Raw genomic sequence first — 21,828 nt, 5'->3', positions numbered from 1 at the left:
CATTACTGTAACAACAATTACTATAACATCACTATAACGACAATGCTCAGTGCATCATGAGCCTTCCAAAGACACCCGACATGACAAACGTTGCATTGGATGCCACACAATCGTATTATAAGGATGAACGTGGGGGTGGAGGGTGTTCCTCCGAGGTACAGAACGTCACACCCAGTCTCGACAGAGATTGTCAAAAATGGTCCAGCCTGGGACAGCGTAGGTCTGGTTGGGGTGGATCATGTCTGCCAGCACAAACCAGAGCTGTAGCGGGATGGCTTTAGCTACGATCTTATGGTCTGTGCTGAGTAGCGACACTGGGCATCAATTCTTCAGGTCACAGAAGTTCCCCTTCTTCAGCAACAGGGCAAGCATTGCCCATCCATGTGACAAGGGGTGCACCCTGCTCCAAATGATGGCAAGATCCAGGCTGAGGATGTCCCAGATCGTGCGGTAAAACTCCATGGTCAGCCGTTGATGCCCAAAGATGTATTGGTGGGCATCAAATGGAGGCCTTTCAAGAATTCCACCAGAGTGAGAGGAAGCTCCAGCCAGACTCAGTCTTCTGCACTGACCACAGAGAGTTCATCCCACAGGACCTCGCAAGCATCAGTACTGGTCAGATGTGGGGAGAAAAGGACTGTGTAGGAAGCTGCCATTTTTTCCTGCCTTCACTGGATCTGTGAGAGGAGTGCTGTCCTCTGCCAAGAGGCAGGTGATGTGCTTTCTGGCACCCTTCTTCTCCAGGGCCTAGAAGATCCATGAAGGAGCCTGATGCGCAATTGAACAAAAGGGCCCCAGGGTTGTCAAGGGACTGGAGTTCATCTCTCATCTCCTGACACTCCCTGCAGAGGGATGGGTCCCCCAAACCTGCAGGGCAACAGCCTGGGCTTTAGTATAGGTACATGGACCCCATCTAAGCATCCCACAGTCTTCAATGTATTTATCATCACAACACCCCCATGACTGTCCCCATGCTACAGACGAGGAACTGAGGCTCAAAGACACTGACTTGCCCAAGGTCCCCCAGGAAGGCTGTGGCTGAGCAGAGAATTGCATCCAGGTCTCCCAAGTCCCAGGCTAGTATCCTAACCACTGGGCCATCCTTCCTCACACCATTGATGCAACAGACTTGTAGCCATGGTCTGTAGCAAACTGGATTAAAACTCTGCAGATTCTCTACCGCTCAGTGTAGACAGCTAGAGATTTTTCTGCAGCTTCGCTGACATTTAAAAATGGCAGGTTTTAATGCACTGAATATGAACATGAATAGTAGGCTCAGGAATGCAGCCCCTGGCGTTATTCTGGCATTAAAACCCATTTATTTTTATGCTGGTCTCACAGTTTCTATTTTGATTCCCTGCAGATTTCTGTACTGACAACATATAGCTGCACTGTATAAACTGGAGGCTTTTGTAGCTGGGGCTTTTAGCATCTGGAGAGGTACCTGGAAAGGAGCTGAAAGCAGTTAGAGAGAGATGGATTAACACATTAGCTGGAAGTTTCTGTTAAAAGTGATCGGCAGTGAAATAGTTAACAATGTGGACATTTACATTATCCTTAGGTTTCAGATTGGATGAATGGGACAGTTGACACCTCTTAGAACAGGGGTGGGCAAACTTTTTAGCCTGAGAGCCGCATTGGGTTTCGGAAATTGTATAGAGAGCTGGTTAGGGGAGGCTGTGCCTCCCCAAACATCCAGGCGTGACCCGGCCCCCGCCCCCTATCCTGCCTGCTTCTCACCCCCTGAGGGCCCCCCCAGGACCCCTGCCCCATTCACCCCCCCCCCCACTCCTTGTCCCCTGACCACCCCTGGAACCCCCACCCCTGACTGCCCCCCGCCGCCTCATCCAACCCCTCCTTTCATTCCTGAGGGCCCCCCCAGGACTCCTGCCCCATCCAACCACCCCTTCCTCCTCACCGCCCCTGGAACCGCTGCCCCTGACTGCCCCCCGCAGCCCCATCCAACCCCCCCTCTCCTTCCTGACTGCCCCCCCCCGTGACCCCTGCCCCATCCAACCACCCCTTCTCCCCGTCCCCTGACCGCTGCCCCTGACTGCCCCCCGCAGCCCCATCCAACCCCTCCTCTCCTTCCTGCCTGCCCTCCCGGGACGCCTGCCCCCATTCAACCCCCCTATTGCCCGCCCTCTGACTGCCCCAACCCCTATCCACACCCCCTCCCCCTGCCCACCACCCCGAACTCCCCTGCCCTCTATCCAACCCCGCCGCTCCCTGCCCCCTTCCCACGCAGCCTGGAGCACTGGTGGCTGGCGACGTTACAGCCCCGCCACTGCACAGCACAGAGCACCGGGTCAGGCCGGGCACCGCAACTGCACTGCCTGACCACTGCCAGGACCTCGCAGCCCCCCCGGCCCGAGCATTGCACCAGCGGTGCTGAGAGCTGAGGCTGTGGGGGAAGGGGGAGCCGCAGGGGAGGGGCCAGGGGCTAGCCTCCCAGGCCAGGAGCTCAGGGGCCAGGCAAGAGGGTCCCTCGGGCTGGATGTGGCCCGCAAGCCATAATTTGCCCACCTGTGTCTGAGAGTGATTGTTTCGGGCGGTGTGTGGACTTGGGCAGACAGCACTGCACTGGTTGATAGTTGGTTTGTTTTCAAGGTTTAATGAAAGCTGTGGGTCTACACTAGAAAACTAGGTCGGCATAAGCACGTCATTCAGGGGTGTGGGAAACCCACATCCCTGAGCCACGTTGTTACACTGACCTAAGCCCCTGTGTAGACGGCATTGCCGCCTCTCCGGGAGGTGGATTATCTATGCAGACGGCAGAATCCTCCCGACAGCACAGGTAGCATCTACACTTAAGTGCTACGGTGGCACAGCTTCGCCAGCAGCCTTTTAAGTGTAGACGTATCTTTAGTGGCTGGGGTACATTTCTCAAGTAAAGAGACGGTAAAGGGTGGAATACGTGCAAATTCTCTGACCACCAAATCACTGAGTACTCTTAGCTTGTCTATACAATTTGGCTAACCAGCTTCAATCCTGACCTACAGCCCTCCCCAGCTATTCCACTCCTGAGTTCCCCTGCCCAGCTCTTGGCCCTCAATCCTGACCTGCAGCTCTTCCTGCTACTTCAGTCCTAAATAAAGGTCTGCAAATATGTGAGGCGGCTTGGTGGAGGTTTTTATTCCAGAGACAGATGACGACTAGGGACTGCGCTGAGATCCCCAAACTCATTTCACTGGTAACGTTTTACAGTCAGCTTTGAACATGATCTCCCAAGGCCAGTCAGAAGAACCCACAGCAGCAACCTAGCCCCTTCACATGTGACCTCTTCAGGACAAACCTCTCCAGAATAAATAAGGTTCTTTCGGTGGCATTTACATGTGGTGCAATAGGTTAACTGGAGGCTGATGATCCATAGTTCAAGAGAAAAGTGACAATGTGGATTTGGATCAGGAAGCAGCATTCACAAAACATGATCGATTCCCCATTGCATAGGGGCAGGGAAGATATTTCTATCTGTTCCCTACCAGTGAAAACATTCAGTTATGGGGTAAGCAATCATGTCTCTCTAAGAACTAATAGTGGGCCCACAAAATAGGTATTGCAGTAAATAGCAGATGGATAGTGACATATCACGGACCTAGATGGGATTTTCTGAAGTGTGTTGCTCCCACTGAAGTCAAGGCGAATTTCCCCACTGACTTCAATAGGAACAGAAATAGGTCACTGCCAAGTAGTTCTGATCTCATCTGGGAGTATTTTCTTTGCAGAAAGGGTCCGATAATAGGAAACCCATTGCCTTGAAAATGACTTCTGAACAGTTGTTATTCAGTGTGGATCAATGTGTTACACCTTAAGCCTCCCATGGGACAATGCAATTAGGACATTCTGTGTTTAGTTTCTTAGAAAATTGCATGAGTGTGTCATACAGAAAGGGTAGTGACTCCTGTCAAAAAGCACACAGACATAATACTATTGTATTTTTCAGCGAAACAACATATTTGGTTTCACACCCCGTGGAGTGATGCACCAGATCCATAAAGCCCTCTGTTCTCAACCCCACTGCATCATGGGAAGTAAATGATGCAGCAGGTGTAGCTATGTATATGTTTCAATCACATTGTCTGTATCCTATCCCTTCAAAGCTCTAGAGGCAGAACCGACGCTCCAGAGGAGACCTGCAAACCCTATGCTCTCTCACGGGGCTTTAAGGGAAACAACAAAATAATCTAAAATTAAAATGAGACCTGGAGTACAGGGTCACTCTTGGACGGAAAAATCTAGCAGCTATCACACAGAAAGACTCTTCAGGGCAAGCTATGGGCTTAGACAATAAGAGTATGCTGACACTCAACTAGAGAGCCCATTCTCAGCTCATGCAATCACTGCCACTACTAAAATGTCTGCACACATACAAGAGATCAGCTCTTGGACGAAGAGCAGATGGCTCAAGCTGAACCCAGGAAAGACCAAAGTGATGCTGGGTGGAAAGGAGAAATGCTTCAAAGAGCTGGCCAAGTCGCTGTCTCTACTTTCCATTGAAGACTCACAGCCCACATTGGTCAAAGTGGTGGATGCCTCAGGATCCTCTTTTCCTCCTGGATAACCAGGTAGCATCAGTTTAAAAAAATGCCTTCTTTACCTCCAGCTTGCTAGGAAACTTCATCCCCGATGAGGGCCTGGCCCCGGGGCTCCAGGCATTTGCACCTCTAGGTTGGATTATGGTAATTCTTTGCATCTAAAGCTGAATGCGAAGATGATGCACAAGCTCTCTGCCTTCTCCATGACTGAGGCCATTGCGAGCACATCAGGCATGTGCTCAAGTTCCCCCAACGGCTCCCCGTCCGCTTCTGAAATGCCAGTTTAAGGTCTGAGTTCTCATTTTCAAAGCAATTCATCGATCTAACTCCAGCATCAACCAAAGACCAAATTTCCATCTATGAACTACCATGGCAGCTGCGTTCCTCTGGGACAATGCAGCTCCCACAGCCCAGGACAAAGCATTGTTTAGCAAGGGGATCCAGCTAAGGAACAACCTTCCAGAGGAGAGCAGACAAATTCAGACTCTCACTGACCTACATTGCAAAGCCTTCCTCCTCAAGAAAGAAACTCCACTCTGTAATGCTCATAAATCAAACACCCCATTTATATCCAAACCCTGACCAACTCCACCCCTCCCCCCAAAAAGAAAAAGAACCCCAAAACCTACTCCAAGCAGAATTCTGACCTCTAAAAAGGAGATGTCCTAGAGACTCCATGAAATCCAATCAGGATTTCATTACTGATTTTATGTGGAAGGGGCTCAGATGCTCCAGTGATAGGCATCGGTATAAAACCCTAAAATAGGTAAGTGTTCAGAGACGTATTATTCCTTTAGCTTTATGTAAGGAGGCTCAGGCCATAGATTTGTAGGTACAGGAGACTGGTTAATTTAGCCTCTCCCTAGTGTAGAGATCTCTGTTCAGAGCCCTCTGTTGCCCACAAAGCCAAGTTCAGTATTAAGTTTTATGCTAAACCTACCAAACATTTATCCCCATCAAACCTGGCAGCGTCAACTCAGCAGTGGAGCAGAAAAGAGGGGTGTTAGCAGTGATTCAAATTGCAATCAAACATGAACAGTAAAGAACTTTCTCACTAGGGTAAGTTACAGTGAGTCAGAGAAATACACAGTGCTGCTTTTGTTTTAAACTCAGCTTTGCTTTATAAAACTACACAGCTTAAAAGTACATCAAGTCTCTCGACAAGACACGCATGCGTAGTCATTTCAATGTTTCCAGTCAGTTCAGGTAAACAACAAAAGCAGACATAAATTCAACCAGCAGAATAAAAGGTATTTTTATAAGAGTAAAACACAGTGCATTCACAGTTTATATATCCAACACACCAGAACGGGTAAGTGCATCCCTGAACATAGGAAGTATTTCTGAACAACAATCAGCCATTAACAAGACTCTTCCTAGAAGCTGGCCTTTATGGCTTGGAATTGCACCATCCAGCAGCAGAATTATTTATCCTTCCTTCCTGGAAAATACACAGAGAACTAGGTTTGAAGCCAGAATCAAGTGGTTTCCTTAGCATGAGAAATGAGGAGGCCTCGAAAGAGCCTAAGAATGTAAACTGACCTAGCTCCACATACTCCAATGCTGACTTAACATCAGAGCAGGATCTTGCCCGTAACATTTGAATTTGCTTTGGGAGAGGAGAAATGTTGCTAATTTAAAACTAAAGTTAACCTTATGGAGCAATGTCTCAAATGATTATTTATATGTCTGAGATATAACAGCTGCTTTTCAGCAGATCTTTTCTCCCCCCAGCCCCATCTCTCCGCAATCGGGCATCTGAAACTTGGTGTAGATGGAAATAATGTAGTCTTATGAAATTTGCAGCAAAACAAACAAACAAAATAAATACATCAACCTTTAAATTGCTTTTAGCGGGGCTGGGGGGAAAGACAGAAAAGTTTCCTTGAAAGTGAGAGGAAAAGGATGTCTTGAATTGCACCAACTGCATGAAATAATGGATTTTAAGAACACAAAACTCTGTTGTGGGGTGGGTATATGTGGAATTTGTCTTTAATGTGCTTTTATTTCCCACTGTTTAATACTTTCATAGCTTCAATCCTCTGTCCCCTACCGATTGTCCTTTTCTAGCTGGCACCTGTGGAAATGCAAGGGAGAAAGCTGAGTAGCTGCCGCAGACCCGTAGGGCGACCTCACAGCTTTGTTTCTGTGTGGTTCCAGTAAAAATCATGGCTATAATTTCTCAGGAAGAGCACAATGGCCGAATTCTGAGCCTACACTACTGACAGCAGCCTTGTAAGAATTAGGTCATGACGTCAGGAGAACTCTGACTACATGAAATGCCCAGAATGCAACACAATATGCAAGACAAAGAAAACAGCATGTGAAAATACAAAGAACCTGCACCCGGGTTTATGGCAATTTTATCTTGCACAACATTCACAATGGTCAGAAGACTGAACTTCTAATCTAACAGGTTAAGCAGGGGGAAAGACTTATTTGAAGTGAGAGAAAATACACTCACAAGCAAAGCCTACTCTCCACACAACATATGATACATTGTCAAAGCTTAAAGTGCACAGGTGGATCAATATACAATGGGTGGTGCTCTCATTTTTGGCTTGGAAGTCTCACCCTGGACATTTTGTAACAGCTAAAGCATTCCCTTCACACTACGATAAAATGAGTGCAATGGTTTTGCTCCCCTAAGAGAAGCCTGACCAGAGATGATTGCTATTTCCAGCACCATCTCAGACATAAGCACACACCTCCAGTCTCAGAAATGTCCTAACCCCATTTGCTCTGGTACCCCTAGGAAGCTGCATTACTTGCATGCAGATTTGCAATGGAGGAATTTTAAAGGGAATGAACAAAGTGTGCAAGGCTTGGGTGCCAAAAGAAGGCGCTCTGGTTTCAGAGGTGCACAACAAAACCTGGGCCTGTATTTTCCTGAAAGAATTCTTCACTGTGTCAATTTCCTCATCCTATGTGCAACGGCTGAGGGGGCACACTGTTCACTTGAACAACCCATCAGGACGGGCTTTTACCCATTGGCACCTTAATCAGTACCATGCCAACAGTTTGTGGAGGGCCAGAGACTCACAGGTGAGGTTTAAGCAGCTGCAGAGCCTGTGCATCCCACTCTGCTAAGGTTATTTCAGTGAGCCAGAGAAAGCCCATGGTGGGAGATTTCAGGCTGTAACTGGGAGGACATGGCCAGGATGATGACACTGGGTAGAGAGGCCTTGTCATATTCATAGGGACGTTCGTGCCATCATTATCCAGGTGTGACTACAGGAAGAACATCCGGCCTCCACTTAGTGACAACAGAGCTTCCCAGAGCTGGACGCCTCCCAGGCTCTAGGATCGTAGTGTCCGGGGCAAATCCTGCAGTGTTTATTCTGGGCTGGCCTGTGGCCTTGAGCCTGCATTCGGGGAAAGGTGGGAGTGGCTGTACGCGGGCGGTGGCAGGGACACCCTTTAAGAGTACAGTGTGCCCTTCCCAATAAAGCAGCCTGCCCGTAGCAGACGCAGGACCTGCAGCCCTACCCATGCAGCGTTGGTAGCTAAGCCCCCGGCAACTTGCATTCTGAGAGGGGAGAAGGACAGAGATTGTTCCTGGTATTTGAGCAGCAATGCTGGAGCAGAGGGATGAGGACGACAGACAGTTCCTTGCACCCTTTCCTCCCCAGGCAGGTTTAGGCACCATCTAATCCTTAATCTTTCCTCAGGCACATCTCTCCTGTTGGGTTTAGTATTTCCAGCAGTGAAGTTTCTGCAGCCTGGCTCAGGGACAGAGAAATAACTAAGCTTTGCTGGGAAAGTCAGACTACCTTTGACTTCTGCAGGCTCAAGATAGGTGTTACTGCTTAGCACATGAGGAAACATGGCTCGTCCCTATGAAATAACTTAGTCTCAAGAGCCATTTCCTAGACGTGCCAAACAGGAGAGGGCCTGATCCTGAGAAGCTGAGCACTCTTCTCCCTGTGAAGTCAACCGGAGCTCAGGGCACTCAGCATTTCAGGCCCACTCTGCTGAAACAGGGGGTGAATATTGTTTTAAGTCAAATCTTAGGGCATAGGATTCCCTGGTGCATTGCGCTCAGCCTCTCCCTGCAGACAGTCGGCCCACAGGCACGTGGCATTTGGTTTTAAACGCTCACGTCCCGGATTTCATCCCCGCTGTGCTCTCTAGTGAATTCGCTGGGCTTTTGCCACAGGCACAAAGAGCAAAGGCCTCTGCACTCAAGCCACATTCGAGAAGCTGCATTCCTCTGCCCTCCCCTCCCCAGTGATAGTGCTTCCCAGTCTGGCCGGAGAAGGGTTCTTTCCCACCAGGGACAATTCACTGCCCATCCAAGTTCCATATCGGGCCCTTACTTAAGAGGCTAAGAAATGGGCAGGCTTATGTCCTGTTGTGACCAAGAAGTCAGCCCCTGATCCAACGTGTCTAACACAGAGGTTACTGACATTCTTTACTAGTTTCAAGGAATCAGGGACCATATCCGGAGTTTCCTTGAACCTCAGGGGTATTTGTAGTGTAGACAGCTAATCCACGTGTAAGGCGGCTGCCTCTGCTGGCGTCCTGTCTCTGAATCTATAGCAAACTCAGAGCCAATGCTGTAAGATGAGCATTTAGGCCACGGCATGAGGGACTTGTTTGTGCTGGGGTAGGCCAGATTGCTCTTGCTGGTTTTAGCATTGGGATAAACAACCACAACGATGCACTCGGAGCCAGCCCCTCCCACTCATCTAAGGAGAAGCCTCAAGGGCCAGTAATGCCTAGCAAGGGAGGCTTCATTCAAGAATTCACGTGAAACAAGACTGGGGGCCAAATCCATTGCTGGTGAGAACTGGTGCAACACCACTGCCTTCAGAAGCGCTGCTAACGCCAGCCATGAATCTGGGCCTCAGACTCAATCAGGAACGTGGTTCAAGGCTGGGTGCACTGGGCACAGCTCCTCTGCTCAGCTCTCAAGGTAGAAAGAAACTGGTACAGTGGTGAAATGCAGCTACCGAGGGCCAACTCCTGTTCCTCTGTCAGTTAGTGGAAGCAGGAGGAGGCCCCTAGTCTCCATTACTAAGACAGTAATGAGTGCTGGGGAGGAGAGGGTTGCCCTGGTCAACTTGCTTTCCGGGAATCGTGGGCATGGGGTCCGCCAGGGTGGGCTTTCCGGATCCGTCCTCTATTTGATGGTTTTGAGAAGCGCCGTCCGCGCATTCACGACAGCTTTGAAGGCGTCCTCGCTGCCGGGAGCCATGCACTTGTCCGGATGGAGCAGCACGGCCAGCTTCCGATAGGCTTTGTTCACCTCGTCCCTATGAGAGACGAGACAATCATCAGCAACAGGGTGACGTCCGGAGACCTTCCTTTACGTACAGCTGCCATGTTAGGAGGCACCCATCAGCCCTCACTCCCTGCTAGGGAGACAGACTATGGGGAGGTGGGGAGAAGAACAGTGAAGGCGCAGAGTTGTTCCCATTCTAACCTTCCCCACTCCCAGCTCTTTGCAGTTGCTCATAAATTTCCAAATCTTTCCCCTTTCAGGCTGAAATTGTCCAGGCTTGGACTGTGCCGGAATGTAACTTATGATGGGAAGCTAGAGGAAAAGCGTGCTGACCGCTTCTCAGCACAAGGTAAGTGGAAAGAAAAAATACATTCTTCCCAAATGTCTGCAAACAGCCCTCCAGCCAGACCAGCTGGGCTTTACAAGCTGAAGTTTGGCAAGGAAGTGACCCTTTCGGAAGAGCAGCACATGGCTTTGTTCAGAAAGAACCTGGGTTTGATTTAAGAGTTATGACCATTTCAGACTATATATGCAGCATGTGCAGATGTTTTTGTGCAAGCTCAGTTCACCTTGGGGTAGAGGCCAGCGCAGGCCCCTGGAATTAAGTGATGCACAGGCCCTGGGCCGCATCCTGTTTGCATACTGAGGAGAAGATATTGTGTCCTGTGTGTTGGAGAGGTGACTGCACTAACTTAGCTTCACAGCAAAGTGCCTAGTCACCTCACTTCACAGCAGTCAGCTGACAGGGAGGAACTAAGGTTGTGGGAAGGGCTCTTGTGGAGCAAGTGAAGACAGCAATTCCCTTACCATCAGTTTCTCCTGGCCCTTGGATGGTTGGTGGGAGCACTGCCTGTCCCAGTTGCAGAGTCACTAATTTATGTAGGGGGCTAAGGCTCCTGGTGGATGGCAGGTCCTGAACTCTGCCAGAACATAAGCAACTTGAAGGGGTCCTTTGAAACTTGAATACATAACGGTACAGCCGTAAAGTTCTCTTCTTGGGCACAATAAATAATCGTTTTTGCATTTCAGTACAGCACCTTTCAGCTAAGGATCTCAGAGTGCTTTACAAACATCTGCTGAGCTTCCCAGCACCCTTCTGGGGTAGATATTCTTGGAATTTCAGATAGGGCACTGAGACACAGAGGTGAGTTGACTTGTCCAGGTCACTCAGCAGAGTCAGGAATCCCAAATTTTCAATCCCCTGCTCTAATCACGCTATAGGATGGGTGCCAATGATCCAACCAGCAGTCAGCCATCTTTAGGAAGACTGAGGAAGTCTTGCATCTTTTGGGAAAAAAAACCCCACAACAATAGCAATTTGCACAGAAAGAAGCATTGTGATGGCAAGTCCTTGCCTGCAAGGTGTGTGGAGAAAACAGCAGCTTTATGGCAGCACAAAAACTTCCCTACAGTCAGAGAGCAAGGGAAAGATACTGCTTTATCTGTAAAAATCTTAACATCTCTCTCTTGGAGAGATCATAAGGGTTACTGTCAGACAAACTGGACTGGACAAAGAAGCACCGAGAAAGGACAACAGATTGTGCAGCTGGCAAGTATACACTGTTAAAAGATTTGTACCCGTTATAGTGCTTTTTTCATCCATAGATCCAAAGCACTTGACAATGGAGGCAAATATAATTATCCTCATTTTAACAGATGGGAAAACAAAGGCTCAGAGAGGTGAAGTGGCCAGAAAAGCAGGCCAGTGGCAAAGCCTGGAATAGAAACTTGGTCTCCTGAGCCCCAGTCCAGTCCAGTCCCTGAACCACTGGACCGCACTGTCTTCTGGTTACTTCACTCAGATCTGACATGTGGCAAGTCAAGTGAAGCTGTATCTCACCACTGGTATTACTCAGTAGCAATGGCAGGAACAGCCTTGCTGGGTTTAGTATTTTAAGATGTATAAGTCCTTAGCACCAGCTGCACTGTTGGACTTTGCACAGGTAAATCCCACAATCTAGATGACCAGCGTTACATCATCCCAGGGGAAAGTACTGACAATGCTACCTAGCACTTCTAAGGTGACAAGGTGTACTCCATGTGAGGATCTTGAAGTGCTTTACAAATGTTAGTGAAGCAAGTATTTCGCTCCCTGTTTTATAGGCATGGAAATGAAGGCAGAGAGGGATTAAGCAGTTTGCCCAAGGCCACAGAAGAAGTAAGAGGTACAATAGAAGTGTTCGGTTTCAGAGTAACAGCCGTGTTAGTCTGTATTTGCAAAAAGAAAAGGAGGACTTATGGCACCTTAGAGACTAACCAATTCATTTGAGCATAAGCTTTCGTGAGCTACAGCTCACTTCATCGGATGCATTCATTCAATATTTTTTTTTTTTCTCCCCACTGAATGCATCCGATGAAGTGAGCTGTAGCTCATGAAAGCTTATGCTCAAATAAATGTGTTAGTCTCTAAGGTGCCACAAGTCCTCCTGTTCTTTTTGCGGACAAAGACTAACACGGCTGCTACTCTGAAAAATGTAGCTCATATTAAATGTATTGTACACTCACTAGTAGATTGCAAAAAAATATTGTAAATGGGGAATCATCATTGTAGGTGCTTTGAGTGGGGTCCCACAGGAGCCTGTTTGCCCCAAAGCTATTCAATATCTTCATCGAGGATTTGCAAGAAAAGGAGGTGGTATTACCTCTGATCACGCCATCAGTGAGACCAGTGTTGGAATATTGTTTCCACACCTTAGAAGAGGATGATGGAAAACTGAAAGGGGTTCAGAAGAAAGCTACAGAATGATATGATGTCTGGAAAAACCTGCCTTATAGTGAAGGACTTCAGAAACTCAAATCTATTTAGTTTATCCAAGAGAAAGTTAAGACTACTTGATCATGGTGGCCTACAAATACCTACATGGGGAAGAGATTAAGATTAAACGTTGGATCCAATGTTTGGAAGTTCAAACTAAACAAATTCCCTAGGGCTGTGGTGGATTCTCCATCACTTGAAGCCTGAGTGTCTTTCTAAAGATCTGCTCTAGCTCAAACAGAAGTTACGAGCTTGATGCAGAAATTACTGGGTGAGGTGCTTTGGCCTGTGTTCTGCAGGAGTCAGACTAGATGATTGTAACGGTCCCTTCTGGCCTTAAAAAAAAAAATCTCTCTAACTCTAATAGCAGTTAATCAAAGACAACTAGGAGAACGTTGAAGCATCCTTTACCTTGTGGCTCCAGGTTTAACTCCCAACATGTCCCAGCTGTCCTTGCTGTTGCGGATCCTCCGAATGGTGTCCGCCTGCTCTTTGGTGAACCCAACGCTCATGCTCGATGTGGGGCGTTTCCCACCATTGTCGCACAGATCAACAATTGCGGAATAGAAGGTCTGCAAACGCAAAGAGGAATTAGCTGAAAGCTTCCCCCCTTTCTGAACGACAACCAGCAGCTCCAGTTTATGTACCTGAGCAATAAGGCCACTGTGAGTATATTGAAACACAGGTTGTGACAAGGGCTTGATGACTCTTGGTGCATCCACTCAAAGCTCTTAAGAGTGTAGACACAAACTGCAGAACTTGACCCAAGCAACATTGTAACAGAGGTGCTCTGTTGCCTGCCAGAATAGAGAAGACACCCCTACCTATAGTACATGGCTAGTACTATGCTACGACATCTGGCAGAAAAGCCTCTCTGCTCTGTCAGCTATGGAACCACATGCCTGGAGTCCTCAACGTACAACCAAATCGACCTCTCACTCTGAATATTGCTGTTACTAAACGGGAGCTACCAATATGCTGGACTCAGAACAGAAAGGTGGAATTTTATCACGATGCAGCCCTTATTATGAACAGTCAATAGATTCTATAGATCACGACAATTAGTGAACATTCTATTGACAAAAGGAGATTACCTATGGGGCCTGCATCCTTTTCACTGCAGTTATGTTACCTGGAACATCTCATTGATTCCTTCTCCGGTCTGTGCTGAAGTCTCAAAGTAAAGAAACCCCCGGCTTTCTGCCCACAGTCGCCCTTCACTCTCATCCACGCAGCGGTGCTTGGTGCAGTCAATCTGAGCCGAACAAAGTAGAGAAAAGGAATCGGGGAAAGGACACATCCCACATATCCCAGTACAGCAGTCGCAACAGGGCTACCTAGAGAGCTGTAGTTGCCAGGATCCCAAACGCACTGACTCCTATTCTAACATCTCACGGTGGCATCAGTGATAGACTTCCCAGAACAGCCTTGGGAGGAAGCCTACGTTTTCTTGAGGGGGAGGAGAGGGAATTGAAATAGACGACGATTCTGAAATCATGAACAGAATCTGCATGCAAGACCCAAGATCAGGGTGCTGGGAAACCCTGCAAACATGGCTACTAGTGTGTGGTGCACAGATTAACCTCTTAGCAGGTTCCAACAACCACTTTGCACTCTGAACTCATTCCCAGAGGCTCAGAGCAGTTGCTGCTCAACGTGCTGCAGCCAGGAATTCCTGTCTCTTTTCGTCAGCACAGCATGTTTTACCTTGTTGGCACAGACAACAAAGACAATGTTTTCCATGTTTCCATGAGGTCCGAGCTCCTGCTTCATCTCAGCCAGCCAGCCAGCCAGCGCATCAAATGACTCCTTCTGTCCGACATCATACACTAGCACAACACCCTGCGTGTCCTTGTAAAACTCATTGCGCACCTACCCAGGACAAAAAAAGAGTGAGAATGAATGTGATGGATGCCATCTTGGCTGACACTGGTGACAGGACCTCCAGAGCTAGAGAACTAAGGTCTGTATGACTCGCATCCTCTGCGAATGAGGCGTAGAGGGGGATGCATAACACACTCTGGCCAGTGGGTTACACATGTTAAACTATTCTAGACGATAAGTGCTTCAGGGCAGGGAATCTGTAACCTGTACAGCAAGGCACCGTACATGCACATTTACAGCTCTGTGTAAGTAATAAATAATATCAGTAATGTTATTTATGGCAGGGAAGGAACAAGGCCTGGTCCATGAGCACAATACCAGGAGCCACCAGAGATTCCTGGGATATAGTCAGCTTGGACACTGACTCTCTTTTGTGGCCTCGGGCTAGTCACTCAGGTCAGGGCTTTTCAGAATCCACTTATTTTTGGTTCCCAGGCCCACCTGGCCTAAGACCCCATTTTCAGAAGTACTGAGCACCCACAAACTCAGCTACAGTCCACGTAAGCTACAGGTGCTCGGGACCTCTGAAAATGAGGCCCTAACTGATTTGCCCAAGGTCACACAGTGAGTCAGGGGCCCTGCCAAGGTTAAAATTCTGGAGTTCCTGGTTCCCAGTCCCATGCTTTGTCCACTACACCCTGCTGCCTCAATTACACCCCTACAGATTGGCAAGTGCTGGGTAGGTGACGGAGGGCAGTGTTATGGATTTATGTCGGTATCCACACTTATGCTACAGGCAATCTGGAAATGTGCTTAAGCAGCAAAATTTATCAATCTGCCCCATAGGTGTGAGCTCATTCATAGTATGTCACTTGCACAGCACAACACTTTAACATGGGATATAGGAAATACAATTATAACCCCCGAAGCAGTCACTCTGCCAGGGTACGAACTGCTGATCTATGTTTCCCACAGATCTTCTCTGCTACCTGCCTCCTATCATCGCTTACCTACTGCTTATGTCTAGCTATATGATCAGAAGTAATCTAGAATCACACTGAGACAGAACAGACTGAGTTTAACCATGCTGCAGAGAAGAAACCCTCTCTCCCTTACCTCATAGAAGAAGGGGTGCCCAGCCATGTCAAAGATGTTCACTTTAATCTCTCGATCTCTAATTTGCACTCTGAAATGATACAGAAGAAGCATTCAGAAGGGGTATGAAGCTCACACAGCATGAACCAATGAAAGAGCTAACTCCCTCCCAACAAGATTCCCAGAGAGTTCCCATTTGACGGTGTTCAATTCTTCAGAGAGAAAGAGACAAAGTATCAGCAAGACGAAGGCATTTTTACTGCCCTAGTTTAGCTTGATAAAAAATACAAGAGGGGGTCTTGTGTGGGCGAATAACTGTCATGCATGGTAGCCAGTCAACAAAAGGGGACAAAAGCCAGCCAGATGTCTTGCTTTCTTTCCATTACCTTTAGCTGGACAAGAAACCCCCTCCTCTTGATTTCTGTACAAACCAGAAAGGGAGCAAAGCATTGAAAAGAAATGATCACTCAATCTTAAGATGGTTGTACCTAATCAATAATATAACTCAAGCCCCCACGCCCCCAGTGATGTTGCTCTCCACAAATCACTCAGTAGTCAACAGAGGAAGATAGAGTCTTCATGGCCACACTGAACTGGCACTATATTTCATGCTACACATTTGCAGGTCGTAGATAGCAACATTACGTACATATAGGAACGTAAGAGATCATGTCGTTTTGCCATGACTTCTTTCTTAAGAGCCCTCTAATGCTCAAGTTTAAATTACATTTACTCACTTCTGCTCTTTTCAGTAAGTGATTGGTGAGCCCTAGCATGTGTATACAGCCACCATGGTACATGGCTTTTCACTTGCAATTGTTGCCCACCCATCAAAGTAGCTAGAAAAGGGTACTTACTTGGTGACGCCATAGTCGATTCCTATTGTCGCTAGGTATTTGGGAACAAACCTCTTTTCACAGTACCGCTTTATGATACAGCTCTAAAACAGAAACAGAGGCGAGTACGAACATGTCCGCTCCATATCACAGGAAAAGTTATTTCACATTATTATTGATCACATTATTGGTATACGGCACCATGGCCATCCATGGCACTTTGCACAACAAGTGAAGACATTGTCACTGGCCTGGAAGGGCGAGGGGGGACCCATAACAAACGAATCAACCAAAATAAATAATCTGATTGTGAGCAGAGTTTTTATACCTCAAGAAGGGAGAAGAGCCAGGGCCTGCATGAAGCCCACTAGGGGCTTTGCTATTGCCGATCTATTTTCCATGGAAGGCGCTCAGATGCTGTGGCGATGGGCGACAGTGCAAAACCCCGAGACAGAAAGAGCTGACAATCTATCTGACTTGATGGTGAGATGGGGCGCTGAGGATACCCCACATAAGGGATATGGTAGAAGGAATGCATCCGATACACAGGGTTGCTTGGGTGGTGTGGTCACATGATAGGACATACGGATCGTTCGGTGGGCGTTGCAGGGAAACCACACAACCTTGCTGCACCCCACCCAGCAATGTCCCTTGGATGAGGCCTTTAATCGAATTCACAGATCAAAGAGGTTCCCAGAGAATTCTACCTACTCTGCATCTTGTGCTGCACCCTGAGTGCCTCACGCCATGTAGGTTGGGTGTAGTAGACCCTAGCAGGCCAGCAAAGAGGATGTTACAACAATCGGGCTTAGAAAGCAACAGTGAACACATGATGAAGTGATGAAGTGAGCTGTAGCTCACGAAAGCTTATGCTCTAATAAATTGGTTAGTCTCTAAGGTGCCACAAGTACTCCTTTTCTTTTTGCGAATACAGACTAACACGGCTGTTACTCTGAAAAGTGAACACATTGCAGTCTTAGTGGTGTCAGTAATTTTAAGAGACTAAATTTTGGAATTATTTAGTAAATAAAACTGGCAGATCTTCACAACAGAATGTAGATGGGAACAAAGGGACAAGGCAAAGTCAAAGGTAACACCTGGATCATATTCCCTCATGGAAGGTGCTACTTCCTTCTCCTCTCTTTCTTTGAAGGGAGAATCCAACTCTACACATGCCAGATGTGCTCTCAGTAACACCACTTTGCTCCACCCAGCAAGTAAGGGAAACTTCTCAGACGCAGGAAGGCACCTAGTGAGCAGCAACATTAAAAAAAAAAAAACACAAAATACAGTCCCCCAGGAGAATCCAGAAGGAAACACGTTGTGGGTAGACAGCTGCTGGCCATAGCTCTGTCTCTATATGAACTGGCCAGCCACTGCAATTACACAAAGCTGAGCCATGAAGCAACTACTCCTGATGCATGCTTGCCTCCTAAGCAGAACCTGCCACTGGCCACATGTACCACTGAGGCTCTGTGCTCTAAACTACTTTGGGGGAAGGAGGGCTAAGAAAATGCAGAATGTGTGTAGAGAGAGGCTAGTTTTTTGTGACAATCCTTAGGCAGGAGTCAAGACACATGGGTTCTACTCCCAACAGTACTACTGATTTGCTCCGTGATCCTCAGCATTGCCAAATTCACCCCAAGCAATCAAAGCCCAGAAGTTTTCCAGGGAGCCTGTCTCATGCGTTTGGTTTTAAAAAAAGAGCGTTAAGAGTTGTACATTTTGAGTTCTGCCTCCGTGCTTTTAAAGCCTTTAGGAGTCATGTTTTCAAGCTTTTCCCTTCACTCATGAAGGCTTATAGATTCAGACTTTAAGGCCAGAAGGGACCATTGTGATCATCATGTCTGACCTCCTGCACGCTGCAGGCCACAGAACCTCACCCATGCACTCCTGTAATAGACTCCTAACATCTGGATGAGTTACTGAAGTCCTCAAATCATGGTTTAAAGACTTAAAGTTTCAGAGAATCCACCCTTTACTCTACTTTAAACCAGCAAGTGACCCATGCCCCACGCTGCAGAAGAAGGCAAACCCCTCCACCCATCCCCCCAGGTCTCTGTCAATCTGACCTGGGGGAAAATTCCTTCAGTTAGACCCTAAGCAGGTTGGCGAGCCCTGGGAAAGAATTCACTGGGAATTCACTTCCCACCTGGGAAAGAATTCACTGTAGTAATCCAGAGCCCTCTCCATCCAGTGTCCCATCTCCAGTGAAAAAAAGGAGACTCACGTTTTCACATGGCTGCAGAAGCTAGGGATTTAGGAAAGACACCAAATACAACAAGACTCACGCTGTAAAATAAACCCTTCCCTCCAAACACACAACACTGAACATAAGAACAGCCATACTGGGTCAGACCAAAGGTCCATCTAGCCCAGTACCCTGTCTTCCAACAGTGGCCAATGCCAGATGACCCAGAGGGAATGAACAGAACACGTCATCATCAAGTGATCCATTCCCTGTCGCCCACTGGATAGTCCTGGGCCAGTCCCTTCCTCACTTGGTGCCGCACTTCGCCCACTAGCCGGGGATGATACCACTCATGCCTCATGGGCAACAAGGACAAGGTGGCCTCTGTGGCGGGCTGTAGGGCAGGAGTTCCTGAACTGTGGGCCGTGACACAGTCCCAGGTGGTCCGCCGGTGCAGCCATGGGTGGAGTTTGGGGGGGGGGGGGGCATGTGAGGACATTACAAAGTGGACAGTGATGGGAGTGGTGGCAGGCAATGGCACCCACCCAGGGCCAGAGGAGCCCAGTGCCTCCAGCAGGTGGCAGAAGGCGAACAAGGGGCTGGCTGCAAAAGACAGTGGCTCCTAGGGCAGATGGAGGGTTCATGACCATTCCCGCTCTGAACCACCGCACCCCATGATCCATAGTTATCAGGCCCCATGGAGTATTGGCCCCATGGCCACTCCAAGAACCGGGGCTCAGCAGTGCTGCTCTGTCCTCCCCCTGGACAAGGCCGTGTTTGGGCCGTCATTAGTAATGACTGGGCCCAGCTTGAGCACCTGCCTCTGCCTGGCACTGGCAGCCCCTGAACTTTTCCCTTGTTCCTGGGCAGGAGGTGCCTCCGAGGAGCCCTAGGGTGCTGGTAGGTGACTGGAGCAGGCCTGCCAGGTGATGCGCTCAAGGCATTCAGCAGGCTGCTGAGGCAGAGGATGTCAGCGGGGGCTGGCTGTGGCACCTGCCTGGCCCCTTCCCCCTCTCGCTGGCCCTGGTCCCTGCTGACGCGAGAGGCCATGCACGTCCCGCGGTGCCCCTCTCCCTGGTGAATGCATGGCGGCTCGGGGAGAACAGGCTGCATGCTCAGCAGCCCCTTGCCTGATTTCCCATCTGATCAGCAGGAGGGGATGATGGCCTGCCTGCCTCGTAGGTGAGGTGGAAGGGGGCAATATCAAACTGTATACACTGATAGTGGGGGGGGAGCACAGTTTAAAGGTTCATCCGCCCCCCTGAACAGTTCGAGTCACAGCCCCCTCCTGGGCAAGTTCCCTTTTACCCTCAGTCTCCCCTCCCGGACACAGTGGGAAGTGTTAATGGTGAGCCACAATGCCTACTGCAGCTGCACAAGTGAGCCTCAGGGAAAAAAGGGTTTGGGAACCCCTGCTCTAGGGAACATAGTGCCAGGGACGCACACAGATATGCCAACTCTCGCAAATTAATCAAGAGAGATGCGATTTCTAAGTAAAATTAATCCAGACTCATGATTTGGGAAGAGAACTCTCAAATGTCAGGATTTTGGCGGGGGGGAAGGGGGGGGGGGAGGGAAAAGAACCTGCAGAGGAGCAGAGGTGAGGCCGGGAGGGCTGAACTATGGCCTGGGGGCTGAAGTGAGGAGGGTGGGGGCTGTACAATGGTAGGTTCTGAGCAGATGGGGTGAGTGCTGGGAGGATGAACCGGCGGGGGGGGGGGGGGCGTGTCGATGGGGTAGGGGGGCTGAACTGATGGGGTGGTGATGAGGAGGGCTGGGGGACTGAAGTCAGGGGGGTTGGGCGAGGACAGAACTGATGGGGGCCTAGAGAACAGGATTAACTGCTGGGCAGGAGATGGGCGGATGTGGGGGGTGAGAGCTCCTGCAGCGGGGGCCCAAAATCCGCAGTAGCCTGTACATGCGGGAGAGCGGGCCGCACTGACTGTCCCAGGAGCAACCCCCCCCCGGGGCCCGGGCCGTTCAAACATCAAGACGCTGGCCTAAAAACAACACACTTAAAAAAAAAAAATCCAGTGATCTGGGGGCCAATCTCGTGATTGCTGGGGGGCGGGGGGGGCCCAACTCATGACCCTTTGATGGCTGGAAGATGCTCGCAGGGCACCCAGCGGGGCCGGGACGCCCAGGCAGGGGAGTCCGCTCGGGCGGGCCCGGCTCCCTGCCCAGGGCCCCGCGCTGGGCTCACCAGAATGCGAGTCATGGGCCCTGTACTGCTCTGAGCCAGGGAGAGTCCCCCTGACTGGAGGCTCAGGAAGCAGCCCCGCCCCTTCACAACCGGGGGGGCGGGGCCGAGCCCTCAGGCCAAGAGGGACGTCAGGACGCCCCGCCCCCGAGGGGGGAGGGGCATAGAAGGAACGGTCCCGGGCCCGCTGGTCCAATGAAAGGGCAGAGTCAGCACCCCGCCCCCTCCACCTAGTATACCGCCCCTCAGAAGCTCCCCCGCCAATGCTGGGGGTCCGACTGGGGAATGCCCCGCCTCCACCTGCTTACGGCCAACGTAGAAGGGTTTCGATTGACTCACCGGCACGTCAGTCGAACTTTTCAACCAATCCGCTGCCTCCTTCAAGGCCGAAGGGCTGCAAGGCATCCGATTGAACAGCCCGCTTGTCAGTCACTCCCATCGGAGCCAATCCCCTCCCCATCTCGCTTCCACGGCTCCTCACCTTGCCCACCTCGGCGTTGCCCATGGAGATGACTTTGATCCTCAGCGACTTGCGCGTTTCTTTCCGCTTCGGCAGATTCGCCTCCATCCCCGGGAGAGACGAATCTGCCCATGAACACACGCGGGGGCGGGAGTGACTCAGGAAGCCGCCGCTCTGCACCTGAGAGCAGGGGAAACAACCGCCTCGAACCCACCGCTCCCCGTGCAGCTGCGGCCGAACCGGGATTTTCCCCCCACTTCTCGCGGGCACAGGGAGATCGCGCGAGACTTCCACCGAGTCCTCTCGCACTTTCGCGAGAGCGTCCGTCGGAGCGGGCTGATCAGTTCTCGCGAGAGAGAGAGAGCGACGCGAGAGGGGAAGCGGCCTCTAGTTTATTTTTTCAGTGTCAATAACTTTATTCGCAAAAAGAAAAGGAGGACTTGTGGCACCTTAGAGACTAACCAATTTATTTGAGCATGAGCTTTCGTGAGCTACAGCTCACTTCATCAGATGTTTACCGTGGAAACTGCAGCAGACTTTATATACACACAGAAATCATGAAACAATACCTCCTCCCACCCCACTGTCCTGCTGGTAATAGCTTATCTAAAGTGATCAACAGGTGGGCCATTTCCAGGTGGGCCTCTACAGCAAACAGGGAAAGATTAAGAATGAGCTCTCAAAAATGGATACTCTCATAAAGAA

At 49.5% G+C, this 21,828-nt stretch overlaps 1 protein-coding gene across 3 annotated transcripts; it reads right to left on the bottom strand.

The window, feature by feature from the left end:
- Positions 1 to 570: 570 nt before the first annotated feature.
- On the bottom strand, positions 571 to 21,404 carry DNAJC27 (DnaJ heat shock protein family (Hsp40) member C27). Of its 3 annotated transcripts, none has more exons than XM_073335570.1 (7): positions 21,145 to 21,404; positions 16,294 to 16,376; positions 15,458 to 15,527; positions 14,225 to 14,389; positions 13,650 to 13,772; positions 12,929 to 13,089; positions 571 to 867 (listed from the first exon to the last, which is right to left on the bottom strand). In XM_073335570.1, the coding sequence occupies exons 1-7, from the start codon at positions 21,229 to 21,231 to the stop codon at positions 819 to 821; spliced, it is 738 nt and encodes a 245-aa protein (XP_073191671.1). In that variant the 5' UTR covers positions 21,232 to 21,404; the 3' UTR covers positions 571 to 818. The 3 variants fall into 3 exon arrangements, with proteins under 3 accessions (XP_073191671.1, XP_073191669.1, XP_073191670.1); XM_073335568.1 differs by lacking the exon at positions 571 to 867 and adding an exon at positions 5,632 to 9,793 and having other exon boundaries at positions 21,145 to 21,403; XM_073335569.1 differs by lacking the exon at positions 571 to 867 and adding an exon at positions 5,632 to 9,793 and having other exon boundaries at positions 21,003 to 21,237.
- Positions 21,405 to 21,828: the final 424 nt, after the last annotated feature.

Source organism: Lepidochelys kempii, chromosome 3 (assembly GCF_965140285.1).
Source record: "Lepidochelys kempii isolate rLepKem1 chromosome 3, rLepKem1.hap1, whole genome shotgun sequence".
NCBI classification, from domain to species: domain Eukaryota; kingdom Metazoa; phylum Chordata; order Testudines; family Cheloniidae; genus Lepidochelys; species Lepidochelys kempii.
The sequence above is the reverse complement of the archived record's forward strand: the minus strand, read 5'-3'. Positions and strand labels throughout refer to the sequence as shown.

Excerpts from the sequence above, each read along its gene's own strand:
- DNAJC27 (XM_073335568.1), bottom strand. The coding sequence starts at position 21,231 with ATGGAGGCGAATCTGCCGAAGCGGAAAGAAACGCGCAAGTCGCTGAGG. Across the intron at positions 13,090-13,649 it reads GAATCAATGAGATGTTCCAG|ACCTTCTATTCCGCAATTGT; the intron begins GTAACATAACTG and ends TTGCGTTTGCAG. Across the intron at positions 9,794-12,928 it reads GTTAAACCTGGAGCCACAAG|GGACGAGGTGAACAAAGCCT; the intron begins GTAAAGGATGCT and ends CGTCTCTCATAG.